The following is a 13,716-nucleotide window of genomic DNA, read 5'->3' on the forward strand; positions in this document are numbered from 1 at the left end:
GTCATTTTTTTAACAAGCAGGAATGCAAAGAAAAAAAAAAAAGCCATCAATTGCCAAATAATGTAAAATACTGATTAAATCTGAAATTCACATTGTATATATTTTTAGGTTTTTTTTCCCCACAACACAAGATTTTGATAGCATGCAATTTAATTGAGTGCCAGAGTGATGAATAAGGAAGAGAATCTGAAGTGTCATATCAATGACAAAATATTCAGCTTGTTGTCTCTTGTTGTCATTTTAAATAATGCAGCAAAGCCTCCTTTAATGAATGTTTTATGTAAGATTAATCCTCCAAAAAGGATAGTTAGCACATGTTCTTCTTCCACAGACTTACAATGAAATCTCTAATACCAATTATGGGGATAGATTTGTTAACATAAACACATGGTACCCATTCCTTCACTTAAAACAGCCCAGATTGGCACCTGCTCCCTGGTTCATATTAGAAAATATTGCTCCACCACTTCTGTGGATCAGAATCCACATGGCTGAGGAAATCACCTCCCTGTCAGGCACCTCTTCATTCCAAAGCCGTGTCCTGCTGCTGGTTGCCAGGGATTTATCTCCTGCTAAAGCAGAGATAAGCCAGCCCCAAACACAGGGGCACACCCTGGGTGAGGGCTGTGCCTTCCACGCTCCCAGGGAAGCCCAGGGGAATGCCCAGGCACTCCTGGAGCTCACAGCTGCTCCATTCCTTACACACCCCTTCAAATCAGAGAGCCACTGGCCACGGCACTGCAGCTGCTTCTCTCCTGTCATCACTGAAATGCATCTGTATGCACCAGAAAGAATGAATTCCAGTGAATTAGAAATAAAATTTCCATAATACAAAACAGGTAGAGGAAAAAAAGAAAGAAAACTAAAGATTATTTAAAAAAAAAAAAGCAATAAAAAATAATTCTGCCACTTTGCATTTTTGGTTTTGCATTGTTAGCCCACATCAATTCACATGAAGCCAATGTGAATTTTTCTGCAAGCTACCACACTTGAATTCTTGACTCACATGACAGAAGGCCCCTGACTAAGACCTGTGTCCAAGCAGCATCAAAAAATAGAAGTTGCAGTTCCACACTCCTTTTTGAGAGTTTAGAAGCCAGAGACTGCAAACAGGATGGGATAACATATTTACATCCTGCTACCACGGGAAATCCCATACATATAACCTATTTATCTTGCTCCTAGAGCACTTTGGATTTTCTCATGTCTATGTACCAAATATCATTACTTAAGTTAGTTTAGTCAGGAGAAAATACTTCTGCAAAATCAATTAATAGCAATTCAAAACACATGAATGACCATAAGATCCTGTTTAAATGTTAGTAAGGTATGGCCACACAGCTACCACTGCTACCTGAAGATTTATTGTATCCACACAATCTGAAAATATTTCACAACATAAACCTGTTTTCCTGTAATTATACACTAAATGCTTTTCCACTTACTACCCTGTGACCCATTGCCTGTTGGTGTGTTTCAGAAGCCAGGAAAAGTCTGCATGCATAAATGTATAAAATATTTTAAATATTAAATATTTATAAAAACCTGGTTTGAGAACCTGCAACCTCGTGTTGCAGGCAGCACTGCAAGTGGCTCTCCTGGTTCCTCACATGACAAAGGGAGAATGTGCTTTGGACAGCAGAAATTTGAGGAGTCCTGCTGCTCCTGCATGCCCTAATCTACATCAATCCTCCAGTGTGCCTACAGAAGATATTCTGGAAGATTTTGAGGAAAGGGAAGTGGAACTGTGAAGAGAAAGCAGCTATGTTGTTTCCATTATTGATTTTCTGATCCTTATCTTTCCCTGACAGAAGCAAGTGGAATGCAGGAGAGGGTAAACCAGAAGAAATAGGGTTTTTTTTGGCACTACTTAGGGGTTGGGTAGGTGAGAGAGAAATAATAGCTAAAATTATATTAGAGAAATACAAAAAATGGCACTTTTGCTTTAGCACTGAAGCAAAGAATGAGAGAAAAACTCATAACAGATAATGCATTCTGTTCAGATTCAGTTTGAGAGACTTTTGCCCAGTTTGATTAACCAAAACAATTCACCTCAGTTACTTTATAACTGAAATTCAGCATATTTCACTTAATCTAGTGACATCTCACCCTGAAGCTCCTCAGGGTTCATACCAAGCCACATCCTCCTGTGGAAAGGGCAAGGGATGTTCTTTGGTTCAGAATTAGACCACAGAGTCTGACTGCATCAATGATCACTCACCCTGCTGACCCCAGAGCACGTAAAGGAGTTTAAACCATGTGAAATTCCCCCCTGGGGGCTTCTGCACTTCATGTTCAGTCTGCCACGATTCATAACAAGTTCTTAGGGAACACAAGAAGCAAATCCTACTTAACTTCTGTTGTGAATTTACCTATTATCATAGGGGCATCATATTTAGAAGCTGTAAGCTACAATGTAAATTTGAAAAGGAGCAAAATTTTAAAAAAGCACACACAAGGTTACAATGAAACAGGGTTTTGTGCTTTCATAAGCCTAATGATGTGGTTAAGGTATTATTTCAATCCTATTCTAAAATGTCATTTGTTGTTTATTTGATATAATCCCTAATTGAGAAGTTGATAAGATTCTGACATGACCTTGGGATATCCTTTGTGTATTTTTCCATTTACCATTTGAGCTGTTTTGCCCCATTTCCCTTTAGTCTACATAAAGATTAAATATCTGAGACACCACTGAGCTATAAAAAACTCATGAACCACCACTCTTCCTTTATGAGCAAGGCATCACTTCTCTTGTGCAGAAGTAGTGGAGGTCACACATCAACACTCCTGAAGGTTCTGGAACCCACAAAGGAGCTTTGGGTTGTAACATGTGGGCTGCAAATCCAAAATTAAGAAAACAAAACATCACGAGTCAGGGCTCCAACAAATACATGATGCCCTGGACCTAACATTGTGATATTTTTGTGATCTCTTGGGGTTTTTCATCATTTGTTTTTGAGGGTTTTTACCTTCAGAACATGAAGGCACACAGTGTCAAGCTTCTCCCTCCAGCTCTGACTCTAACTGTGTGTCACAGACAGGTGATATGAGTCTGTACAGGATTGTCTAGTCTTCACCAACTGCACAAGCCACCTAAAAGGGCTTTTTAAATACCACTGTATTAAAATACCACTGTATTAAAATAGGGCTTCTTAAATACCACTGTGTAAAATTCAGATTTAGGCAGATTATTTCCCATGCTCAGTATTTGGGCCTGGGAATGCTACTGCAGCAAGTTGAATTTGGTAAAGGCACACTGGCTTCCTACCTAAAACAGACCAAAACTATTTAAACATTATCCACATTAGCTGTTTCTCCTGCCTCCCATCTCACAAAAATGAACCAGTTCTGATTATGATTTTACATTCAGTGTTTTACCACTGGCAAAAAACGGAGTTCAGTTTTCCCTTAATCTTGAAACAAAGAAAATCTGTGTGCATCTCATTTACAAATATACTTCTGTGTATATCTGCCAAGCCCCTCCTGCTCTCCTCTTCATATCTTTCTGCTTCTGTCAGTAAGCAACAGAAACTTTCTTCAACTAACATGCTTGTAACAATAAATTTCCACATTTTCTCTAGTCAGATTTTTAAAAATATACAATAGTAGTGTATATTATGTAAAAATGACCACATATGCAAATACTTTTTTTCTGAACTTCTAGGATTTAAATGTTTGGAATTGTTTACTATGACCACCTGAGCATGAAATAAGATATTTAGCAATGGTGAAGAATGAAAACCTGATTTTACCATGCCCTACACTCAGAGCTTAACCCCAGTTTTACAGTTCAATCTTGACCCTAATGAACTAGCATAAAATATGTTTCTTTCAGTATTAATGCTACTTATCCTTATTTTGGTTCTGAAGTACTCCCTGCCTGCCTGCCTAATGGGAAAGTCCATCTACATTTGAACTTCTGTTCTCAGAAAATACATGCCAAGATGTATTAGTTACAGGGTCTATAAGGTAAACATTCCAGTGGAACACTGAGGCTGGAAAGAATAAACTGGAAGAGCCATTTGGCTCAGGTATCCCAGGAAATGCATATGCAATAGAAAAATCAAGATTTGTTAATCACTGGGAAAGAATTAGCAGTTTTCATTTAACAACAAATACAGAAGTGTAGGTGCTGGAATTCAGAGTAGAGGAAAATGCATTAACTGGGGGAAAAAAGTTACTTTTCTCATTACTGGAGTACTATAATCATAGTTGAATTCACTATGTACAATTGCTCCTTGATGGTTTCTTGTCGAGTAATTTTGTTCAATAAGGGTCTGTCAATACAATTTGCTTTCAAATGTCAGTTTATACAATATCAAGAATAATGGGCTCACTCAGGTGCACTTGGAAATTGTAATAAAATATTAATTTTGGGCAAAAGAAAACTGTTAATCATCTAGTGTAGTACTCTACAATTATGCATGAGTTTTTTGAGGAGCTCTGTGGAATAAATGTGAACATTGTAATGTGTATTAGACAAAGAGCCATAAATAACTAGGCAGTAAAACACTGAAGAGGGGATATCCTCTGTAGAATGTGCTTTTTGTGGAATTCAGGACAGCAGTGAGCAAACCATCCTATATCACTTCCAGTTTCTGGAAAGTTAAGTGCATTCTCAATTTCTTGCATGCAATATATTTTTTGATGTTCACAAAGGTGGGTTGTTCAAGCCAAATTTCTTTGCTTCTATTTTTCCCACAGTGTCAAGGGGCTGGATGGTTAACACTCACAAATTAAGTGGCAGGAAATAACTGATGGTCACATTTCATTTAAAAAGTGACATCAGGATGCCTCCACAGAAGCTCCAGAGAGGGGCTCTGTGAGTGGAACTGGGGACAATGATCCAACTGCTGACCACAGCACGATGGGGAGATGACACTTACAGAGAGGAGTTTATGGCAAGAATAATTTTGATGGTTCTCTCCTGCTAATGCAGTTTGAACGCTGAACAGTCTGAAGGAGAGGTTTGGCTACCAGAACCTTTCCATGGTAGCTCATAGCCTGGCACCCATCTCTAGATCTTGTTGACAGAAAAACTCAGTGAAGGAGTTTAGCTTGAAAGGAACAGTAGGAGAAGTATTTATTTTCCCTTTTTACCTTCCCAGCTCAGCAAGCTGAGCAATCTCTGACTCTTCAAAGACAGCAGAGCATCATGAAGCTTCCAGCCTGTAACTTCTGTGGGCATTTGCACAACAAACCCTTCACAGGACACTTCAATCAGGAGCTGCAGGAGGAGCGAGCTGAGAGCTTCCCCAAAGTGGAGCAAAGAACAGGGTGTGTAGTTTGGAAGAGAATGTGAAGAGAGAGATGCATCTCTGGCAAGTTTATAATTTGGGTTTTCACAAGGTGTGTGTGTGTCATGAAGGAAGCTTCAGCAGCTCGTGCCAGTGTCAGTGTGATGTAAATGCTAAGTGGTTTAAGAATTCTTTTTAATATATGCAAGGCTATCACTTGAGAAAAAGTACTTATTGCTCATGTGAGTCCATCTGTCAGTGCAGACCTACATCAGCTAAGTCATGTCAATTTGTACTGCTAACAGGTGGAATAACAAGGAATGAAGTAATTTGTGACATAAATGATAGCTAAGCAAAAAGGAAGCTATTGTCTGCAAATGGGCTTGTTTTTGCAAGAATCTAAGATAAGTTTTTCAGGCCCACTTTAAGTTTTGCTTCTGGTGAAACTGCTCTATAGCAGTGACAGATTTTTGATGTAACTATCAAATATAAGCACTATTGCATTAGAAGTTATGTCTAGGCTTAAAAAACACCTACATTCAAGACAATCTATTTATGCAGAAAGACGTAATGCCTCGTCCCAGCAGCATAAATTAATCTTTAAATTGGCTAAATGAGGATATCTTTTACATGAGAGAATCTCTGCACAGTGTAAAAGCTGAATTACACAAAACTGAACATCAGCTGTCAATGCAATGGTAAAAGAAATACACTCCTCTCAACTACTGAGATGAAAGTAGAAAGGGAAAAAAGGAAACCAACAGCTGCATGGCCCTGCCAAGCTGCTTTCCAGACACTTACTTATAGCAGGCTTTCTAGTTTAGTTCTGTGTTTCATTAAAACATCTGTGGCAAATTTTGTAGAAAAAAGATCTAAAAGCATTTTGTCTTTAGTTAGAAATAAATTTTCTGAGTATTTGGAAGGGAATCTGCCACTTAGCTTGAGTTAAAGGTTTTGGTAAATAAAAAGCCTCTCATGATCTTTGTTCCCAATGACCCTAATAGCAGAATAATGCTGGCATTTTAAGTCTCCCATGTAGTTAAATTAACTGGAATCTTACCCATGACCAATATGTGAAACAATTAGGTTATAATTCTGCAGTTATTAAATGTTAAGTACCTCTGTTAGGCTTATGAGAGCTACTGTCCAACACAAGCCCAAACATCTCCACTGAATCACGCACAGCAAGAGAGTCAGTTTTGAGTCTCTTACATCCCAGACCAGCACTACCTTGTCAAGATTTGTTTTCATGGTATTCTTGGTTGGTTTTTTCTTTTTTTTTTTCCTTTTTTAATGTGTAGGATTTTTTTTTTTTTTTTTTTTCCTCACAAATAAAGCAAAGCTGCTTTTAGCAATCTAGAAAAGGAAAGGGCATCCCCTGGTCATCTCTGGTGAAAAAAGAGGCAATTCAGAATTCATACCATGCTTAATATAAATGTAAATATGATAAAGTAAAAAAGGAAGACTTAAATAGCAGCACTACAGGTAAAACTGTTGAGATGCAACTGTTAGCAGCAATTTCTGACCTGCACTGCAGAGCTTCATGCCACCTGTCCCCCAACATGCATTCTTTGTCAGAGGAACACATCTCATCCATTGGATTTATCACACTTCTTCATTGCCTCTCAACTACCCAAAAATCTTCCCTTTCTTTGGGGTTGCCACTTTGCCTACTTTTTTTTTGTTGCTGTTGTTGCTTTAGATATGATCAAATAACATTTATCTCCATTATGTATCTCCATTATCTCCAAATAACATTTATCTCCATTATCCTTGCGAGGATATCTGTTACACATCATGCAGCTGCATTTCCATCTTTTCCCATTTTCAGTGTTTCATTAGATTGAATCAGAATTCTTAGTAAAAGACATTTAATAGCAAGGAATTATGAATGAGCTTCATTAAACAAACTGCATTTAAGAGTTTTAAGTCCATAAGATCAAAAGCTTTACAAGTACTCAGAAAAACAACAGTCCTGAGGATCTTACAAAATTAACTTGTAGGTAGGGAAGTAGTTGAGAAGCCAGTTCATGAATTTAAGGCCATTTGTAATTTAACAGAATCAGTGGGATGCTCTACATAACACTGTGTTCAAAACAGAATTTTATGGGGCCTGCAGTATTTCCTGCTCAACAGTTGTTTAGTTACAGGTACCACCTCATTGTGATGCTGACTGCCACAATTCCTAAGGGCTATTAAACACTCCGAGATATCCCATGGAGAAAAAAAAATATGGAAAGTATTTCACAAACTGTCGACAAAAGAAACCCAAACAGTCATAAGAAAAGACATCAAAGCTGCCGACACGCTTCTATTCAAAGAAAGCAAAGAAAGAAATAATAGCACTTGAAATAAAAAGAAAAGTAAGAATCACCTTGTAATTAGAATTACTGCAGTAGGTAAAACGGGGCACAGAGAAGTACAACAGTTTCTTTTGTATAGCAAGTCAATAACATTATGCAATTTTCCAATTTTCTCCTTTTTCTTACCAGAAGAGGTTTTTTTTTTTCTCTTTCAAGACAAACTTTTAAGTAACACTACAGATAACACAGGATGTCCAGAAAAGATACCAGCCTGACATTAGCCCATGCACAGATCCAGTTTTACACAGAAATATGTGGTTTGGAAAGGAACTTTGATTCAGTTCTAACTATAGTTATATGTATTTACTCTTCCTTTATTACTTTTGATGGAAGATGGTGTTTGATGGCTCCAGAAGAGAAAGGATAACACAAGTAGCCTGTCTTGGAAAGGATGCCTCTAATCTGTCCTCACTCATTTAAAGAGAATTATAAGAGTTCAAATAATGGTAAAAGTCATTAAAAAAAAAAAAAAAAAAGGCAGTTTTCATGAGATAAAACTTGCAGCTACCAAACCACACAAAGGTTTCAAATACCAAATTAATAAATTATTAAGTTTTCCCTTTCCAAATTTGTTTTGCTTCCATGTTTTAGCAAGGGAATATAAATTTTTAGGGAAGAGTCACGGAGTCACAAATTCTGAGATTTTACAGTGGCATATTTAAAGTTCTCCTTCTTTGGTGCACATGGACATGCTTCATGAAATGGATGATTTAGAGGATACCAGGCCTTCTCTTCCAATATTTAGGTTGGCTACTTCACTGCACAACAGTTTCCCTCATAATTTCTCCTATACATTAGTTCAGGAAAATGGCTTGTTCCCAAGAAGTTACTGTCTTTTCCATTTCCTTTTGGTTTGGCTTTTTATTGGAAGGGACATCTGATCTACCTGTCTGACAAATATCGTATTTTATTTCCCTGAGATGTGTGGAGAGATGGGGCAGAGAGTGAAGGAAAAAAAAAAAAAAACAAAAAAAAAACCTGATGTGTGGGAACAGGCTGGAATACCTACCAGAGGAAATGCTGGGGGGTAAAGATCCACCCCCTGCCACTGGATGTGAGGCCAGGATGCTATTTAAAAATCCCGCCCTCAGGAATCTCGAAAGAGACTTCACCCCAATGGTCGGAAAGGATCCTTTCAAAGAAATAAAAATGATCATTAATCAAACGACTTGTTCTCTGGCTGACAAAAGAAGTTGACTGTTTAAAGAAAGAACAACCAAATCTCTGCGGAGTTAACGGTGGTTTCATGGGAACAGATCTCATGGAAAGCAGTTAAAAGCTTTTGTTTGCTTTTTAACCAAGTCATAGCACACACAGCTTTAACCAGAAAAAGGTTTTCTGCATAGTTTGCAAATGGAGAATTCCAGCACTTGTAGGAGCAACAGAAAAATTTGGTGTTTCAACAGCAAATTGCACCTGTGGGATTATTATAATGCATTCATTCCAATAATGCATTCCAAATGACTCCACCATAGAGGTTACAATTTTGTGTTCAAATCAAAGACAGACCAGTAGAGGTGAGGATATACCAGCAAAGCTGTTTTACACCAGTGTTTTAAAGCCACCTGACAAAAGTCACGTCAGGCAAGGGGCAAAGGGGAATCAGAATTTGCAGCTAAAATACTGAATTCTGTGTCAAGGCAGCTCCAGCAGTCAGAGCTTCTGTCAAACCTTCCAACACCTGTCAATGTATTGATACAGGCAAAAACCAGGAGTATGGATGATGCCTAAAGATTTTTAGCTTTTTTATATATTTTTCCATATAATTGTAAGTTTTTGATTTTAGGCAACATGGACATGGCCCCTTTCTGCTTTGCTGTCACCAGAAGCTCAATAAATTTTATGCTTTCACGATAATAAACTGTATATTCTTCTCATTGCCTACATGTATGGTTTTATTCCTGGAAACAATGATTATCTCATCCACCTCTTTTAAAGCAAGTATTTGTGACATATCTACTGCAGTGGTGAGAAATGAAGATGCCTTAGCATTTGATTCACTGTTTCAGCTTTCAGCAGATGTACAGAGGTCTGCAGACATCATTTCAACTTCCTCATGTTAGTGCTCAGTGAGTGCCAGCATCAAGGAAGGATCTGAAATGACAGCTCTGAACATGTAACTTATAAGCACAGGCTCAAGATTCTCCCACCTGGCAATAAATCTAAACAATCAGAATAATCTGGGTATTTTTGCAAGTGCATCAAGTAAGCATCCATCCAAAAAGTTAGGCAATGGCAAGTTTGTTTTCCTCACCTTGCAGGTACTTCATATTTGTTCTCTGAAGAGACAGAAAGCATCTTGATCTTTATAGAAAATGAGAAAAATAAATGGCCTTCAACAGTTGAGATTTTTTTTCCACTAATAAAAATACATTGAGGAAGATTTACCCTCAAAACACACGTGCACTTGCTGAATTTAAAGTAGCCTAGGAGAGCTTTGAGTTTTTTACTTTTATTTTCAAGCAAGAGTTCTAATGTTTTCTCTCAGTCCATCTGTCCTTTAAATTTGTTAGTTAGTCATGCTGCAGTCTGTGGAAAAATATTTAATTTAATTGGTAATCTAGATGCAGTACTTCTATATCTGATGGCTAAAGGTAAGTTTTCCCTCTGGACACTCAAGAGAAGTCTTTGGCATTCCTATAAAAGTGTTTCCATATTCCATGGCTTTCACTTTAAAATATTTGCAGAAATGATCCTGGACAGACAGTACAGAATACAATACACAAAAATTCAATTTTAAAATGGAAATTGTTCCAGTAACTCCAAGATGTTTGGTACTAAACAGCATCTTAAAACATAAAGGCTAAATAATGAACATATGAAGACTTCCCAAATAGAATGTTGCTCCTGTTTCAAAATATGAATGATAGGAATCATAAAGTACAGCCACTGAGTCACACACCATATGTACAGACAGCCCTTCAGAAAAGCCAAACAGCTTCAGTTTCACCATTGACATTTTCCTCTATTTAAATGCTCTTAAATGGCAAATAACTCCAGTGTCCTAAACACTCTTACAATAAGTTACTTTGTTATAGAAAGAAATTAAGATAACCCCAAATTTATTTCACTTACATATTCAGAAATAAAAACAAAAACAACAAAAAAAAAACCAACCAAACAAGGAGCAGTGAATTTTAGAGCAAGTAAGTCTATAAATACCAAGAGAACTAGAGGGCTGAAATTATTGAGGTTTTATAAGCTGCAAATAACTAAAAGAATACATACAAATATCACTTTTCTCTCACACTCAAAAGTCAGGGTTCAGGTGCTTAAGTGTAAATGGTTTGTGTCATTTGAAATGCTCTAAAAAATCTGAGACATTCCCAGCTGAGTGGCAGACATGACATGATCAGCAGGAGATTTCCACTCTGAAAGTGGCTGTAAGAGGCAAAGCAGCAGTTGGATATTTAAGAGTAGGCACTGAGTGTCATTTCAGGCAACTGAATCCCATCCAGTCTCCTGTCACCTCAGAAATGTCTCTGACTAAGCAGAACTCAGAGTTTCTAGAACAAGACCTCATTTAGTCTCTTCTAGACGTCCCAAAACACCTGAAAAGGACAAGGTTGGTGACATTCAGCCCTGACCAGTATCCATCAACAAAAAAACTGCAGACAAATGAGAGATTAAAAGTTCATTCATCTTTAAACATGCACGGCTCTGAATTAAAATACAGCCCCAGGATGAACTTTTTTTCAGCCCCAGGTGTGTTTTTTTCATCATGTGCACAAATGTGAAAAGGGTTTGAGACTTGATTATGTGATTTTATATTGGGAAGGGGATAATCACTGCAGATAAAGCAAATTAATTCTTGTTAAGCCACATCAATCACCACCAGATGGACAGAGCTTTGATAAGAGCTTTGGGCATTTACAGTAGTTTAGAAGTTACTCAAATATTTACTTGTTTGTATAAAGACTGATGAAATATTTTAATGAATGACACAGGATCACAAAATGTGTAACTTTGGAAGGGACCCCTGGAGCCAGCTCATTAACCAGATTTCTTGAGAAATTATGCCATTCTGTCAGCCCACATCATACAGAGACTTGTGCTTCCCACCACTTCTGTTGTTTTCTGCAAGAACTAACACTCCTTTTTGCAGTGGGTGCACTCACACTGATGGGAAAGATCTTTCTACACGATTCTAAACTGGGAAAAGGAGGCAAGAATAATAAGTCATGATTCCTCAGTGCCCTCAAATGCTGTTGTTATTTAGCAGCTTACAGTCATGGATTTATTGAGGAGAAAACCCCAACCTCTCCCTGCTCCACAGTTACATGCTATGAACATTGTGTCACCTTAACATGGGAAACCACGTAAGTTACAATATTAGTTGGAAAAGTGTGTTGAACTCTAGAAATACACAGAATAGCTGAGAGTTCATGAAATATCCACCACTTTCTGAGCCCTGTGATACCAGTCTATAACTCAGTGTAAATTCTTCTGTTTCACAATAATTACAGCTAAGTGCCTGAGCTCAGAGGCAGTGGGGGAGTGCTGAATCAATTAGCCTGCCTTCCACCTTCTGCTGTTGTTCCTGGGGGAATATCATCCCACAAATTGTGGAATTTGATAGGGAATTTCATTGGTACGGTGTCCTAAGGTGGCATGGGTTTAAGTAGGATATTATCCCCCTGAGCAGAAGGTCAGGAGAAGGTGGCTGGGCAAAGGAAATCCATATTCTTAGCTCAGCTCCAGAGCACAGACATTAATTCACACCCATTTATTGGCACTGTGTGGTCACAGCATGGTCAGCCTGGAAGAACAGCCACTGCTCCCAGCCCAAATCCCATGGCCAGTGACAAAACTGTGCCCTGTTCTTTGTCACTGCTGCTTTTCCTTATTTATTACTATTATTTATTAAGTATTTATTCAATACTTAATACAGATGGAATTGACCATTTCATGTGCTGTGTATTTCTGTGCTTCTAAAGCTACAAATTCAGAAGTAGCTCTCTGTCTGCTTAATTTAACAACCTGGACTGAGAAGTGCTAGAGAAGTCACAACTCCTTCTTCTATTTGTTTTTGCAAGTACCATCTCTTTATTGGCTCCAGCAAAAGAAGACTTTAGGCTGTTGTTCCTTTCCCACAGATTTGGTTTGGAAAAAAAAAGGAAAAATGCATCTGTGGTGTATTTAATGTAAAAAACCCCATTGCTCTTTGTTTCTATATAGTCAGTCCTCTTGATGCTTTCCATGCAGGGATTGTTAAAACCCAGCTAAGAGAAAGTTCTCAGGAATCTGCAGATGAAGGCTTTGGGGAAGTGAGGGCTGGAAGGAGCTTTTGCATTCACTTTGGCAGGAAGCAAACTGGCTCTTTTCACTCCAAACTGCATTTTCAGGCAGGGTGGGCTGAACATTTAGTAACAAAATACTGGAGGACAGAATGCAGAGAGTTTTCCTGCTTCTGCATAGGGTAATTACTCAATTTTACCACTTAATGTCTGAGAGAAGACTGGCTTCTGTTATGAGCATTTCTCATTCTAAAATAAAACCTTATTTTTATTGTTGCTAGTGTTTCCTTGGGGAAGTTAGAAACAGGGTTAGAGCATTTTTTTTCCAAAATTCTTTGAAATATATCCATTATGGAAAGTACTGAAACATGGTCGACTTTTCCCTCACATGATTTTATTGATTTATCCTTCCTAGACCACCAGGAATGGCACATTACTTCATAATCTTTTATAAGGGAACATATGGAAGGTTTTTATAAGGAATGACTTTATAAAACTTTGAAATTATGATGTCAGATTACAATTTTTAGAGCACTCAAAAGGCTTGACTTGCAATGGAAAAAAAATCAGAAGCAGGGAAAAAATGTATCCCTGATTAATTTGTTGGATCATGTTTTCACTACATTAAGAAAACATAAACTTTTTACTTTTTTTTCAATGCAATAATCTAGAGACTTAGAATATGCTCCTAATTTATTTTAGAGCTTTTTTTTAATGAAAGCAAAGGCTGACAGAATGGTATGCCTAAATGCTTACCCAAATAATTCATATCTCTTAGAAAAATCTAATTTTCAAGATCACTAAATAGTATTTTTTAATAGACATCACAAAATATTAGAGCATGACAAAAATTGACAAAAATTACTGTGCTTAACC

At 37.6% G+C, this 13,716-nt stretch overlaps 1 protein-coding gene across 2 annotated transcripts in view; it reads right to left on the reverse strand.

Moving 5' to 3' along the window:
• The window catches only part of EPHA6 (EPH receptor A6), a 368,662-nt gene that overhangs the window by 55,579 nt on the left and 299,367 nt on the right, over nt 1-13,716 (reverse strand). The window contains exon 12 of one of the 2 annotated variants that reach the window (XM_053934139.1): nt 8,613-8,735. The exons of the other annotated variant lie outside the window; for it this stretch is intronic. Within the exon in view, the coding sequence (XP_053790114.1) occupies nt 8,613-8,735 (123 nt within the window). The remainder of the gene's footprint in view (nt 1-8,612; nt 8,736-13,716) is intronic. 2 annotated transcript variants of the gene reach the window in all.

The sequence above is a fragment of the Vidua chalybeata genome, chromosome 2 (assembly GCF_026979565.1).
Source record: "Vidua chalybeata isolate OUT-0048 chromosome 2, bVidCha1 merged haplotype, whole genome shotgun sequence".
NCBI lineage: Eukaryota > Metazoa > Chordata > Aves > Passeriformes > Viduidae > Vidua > Vidua chalybeata.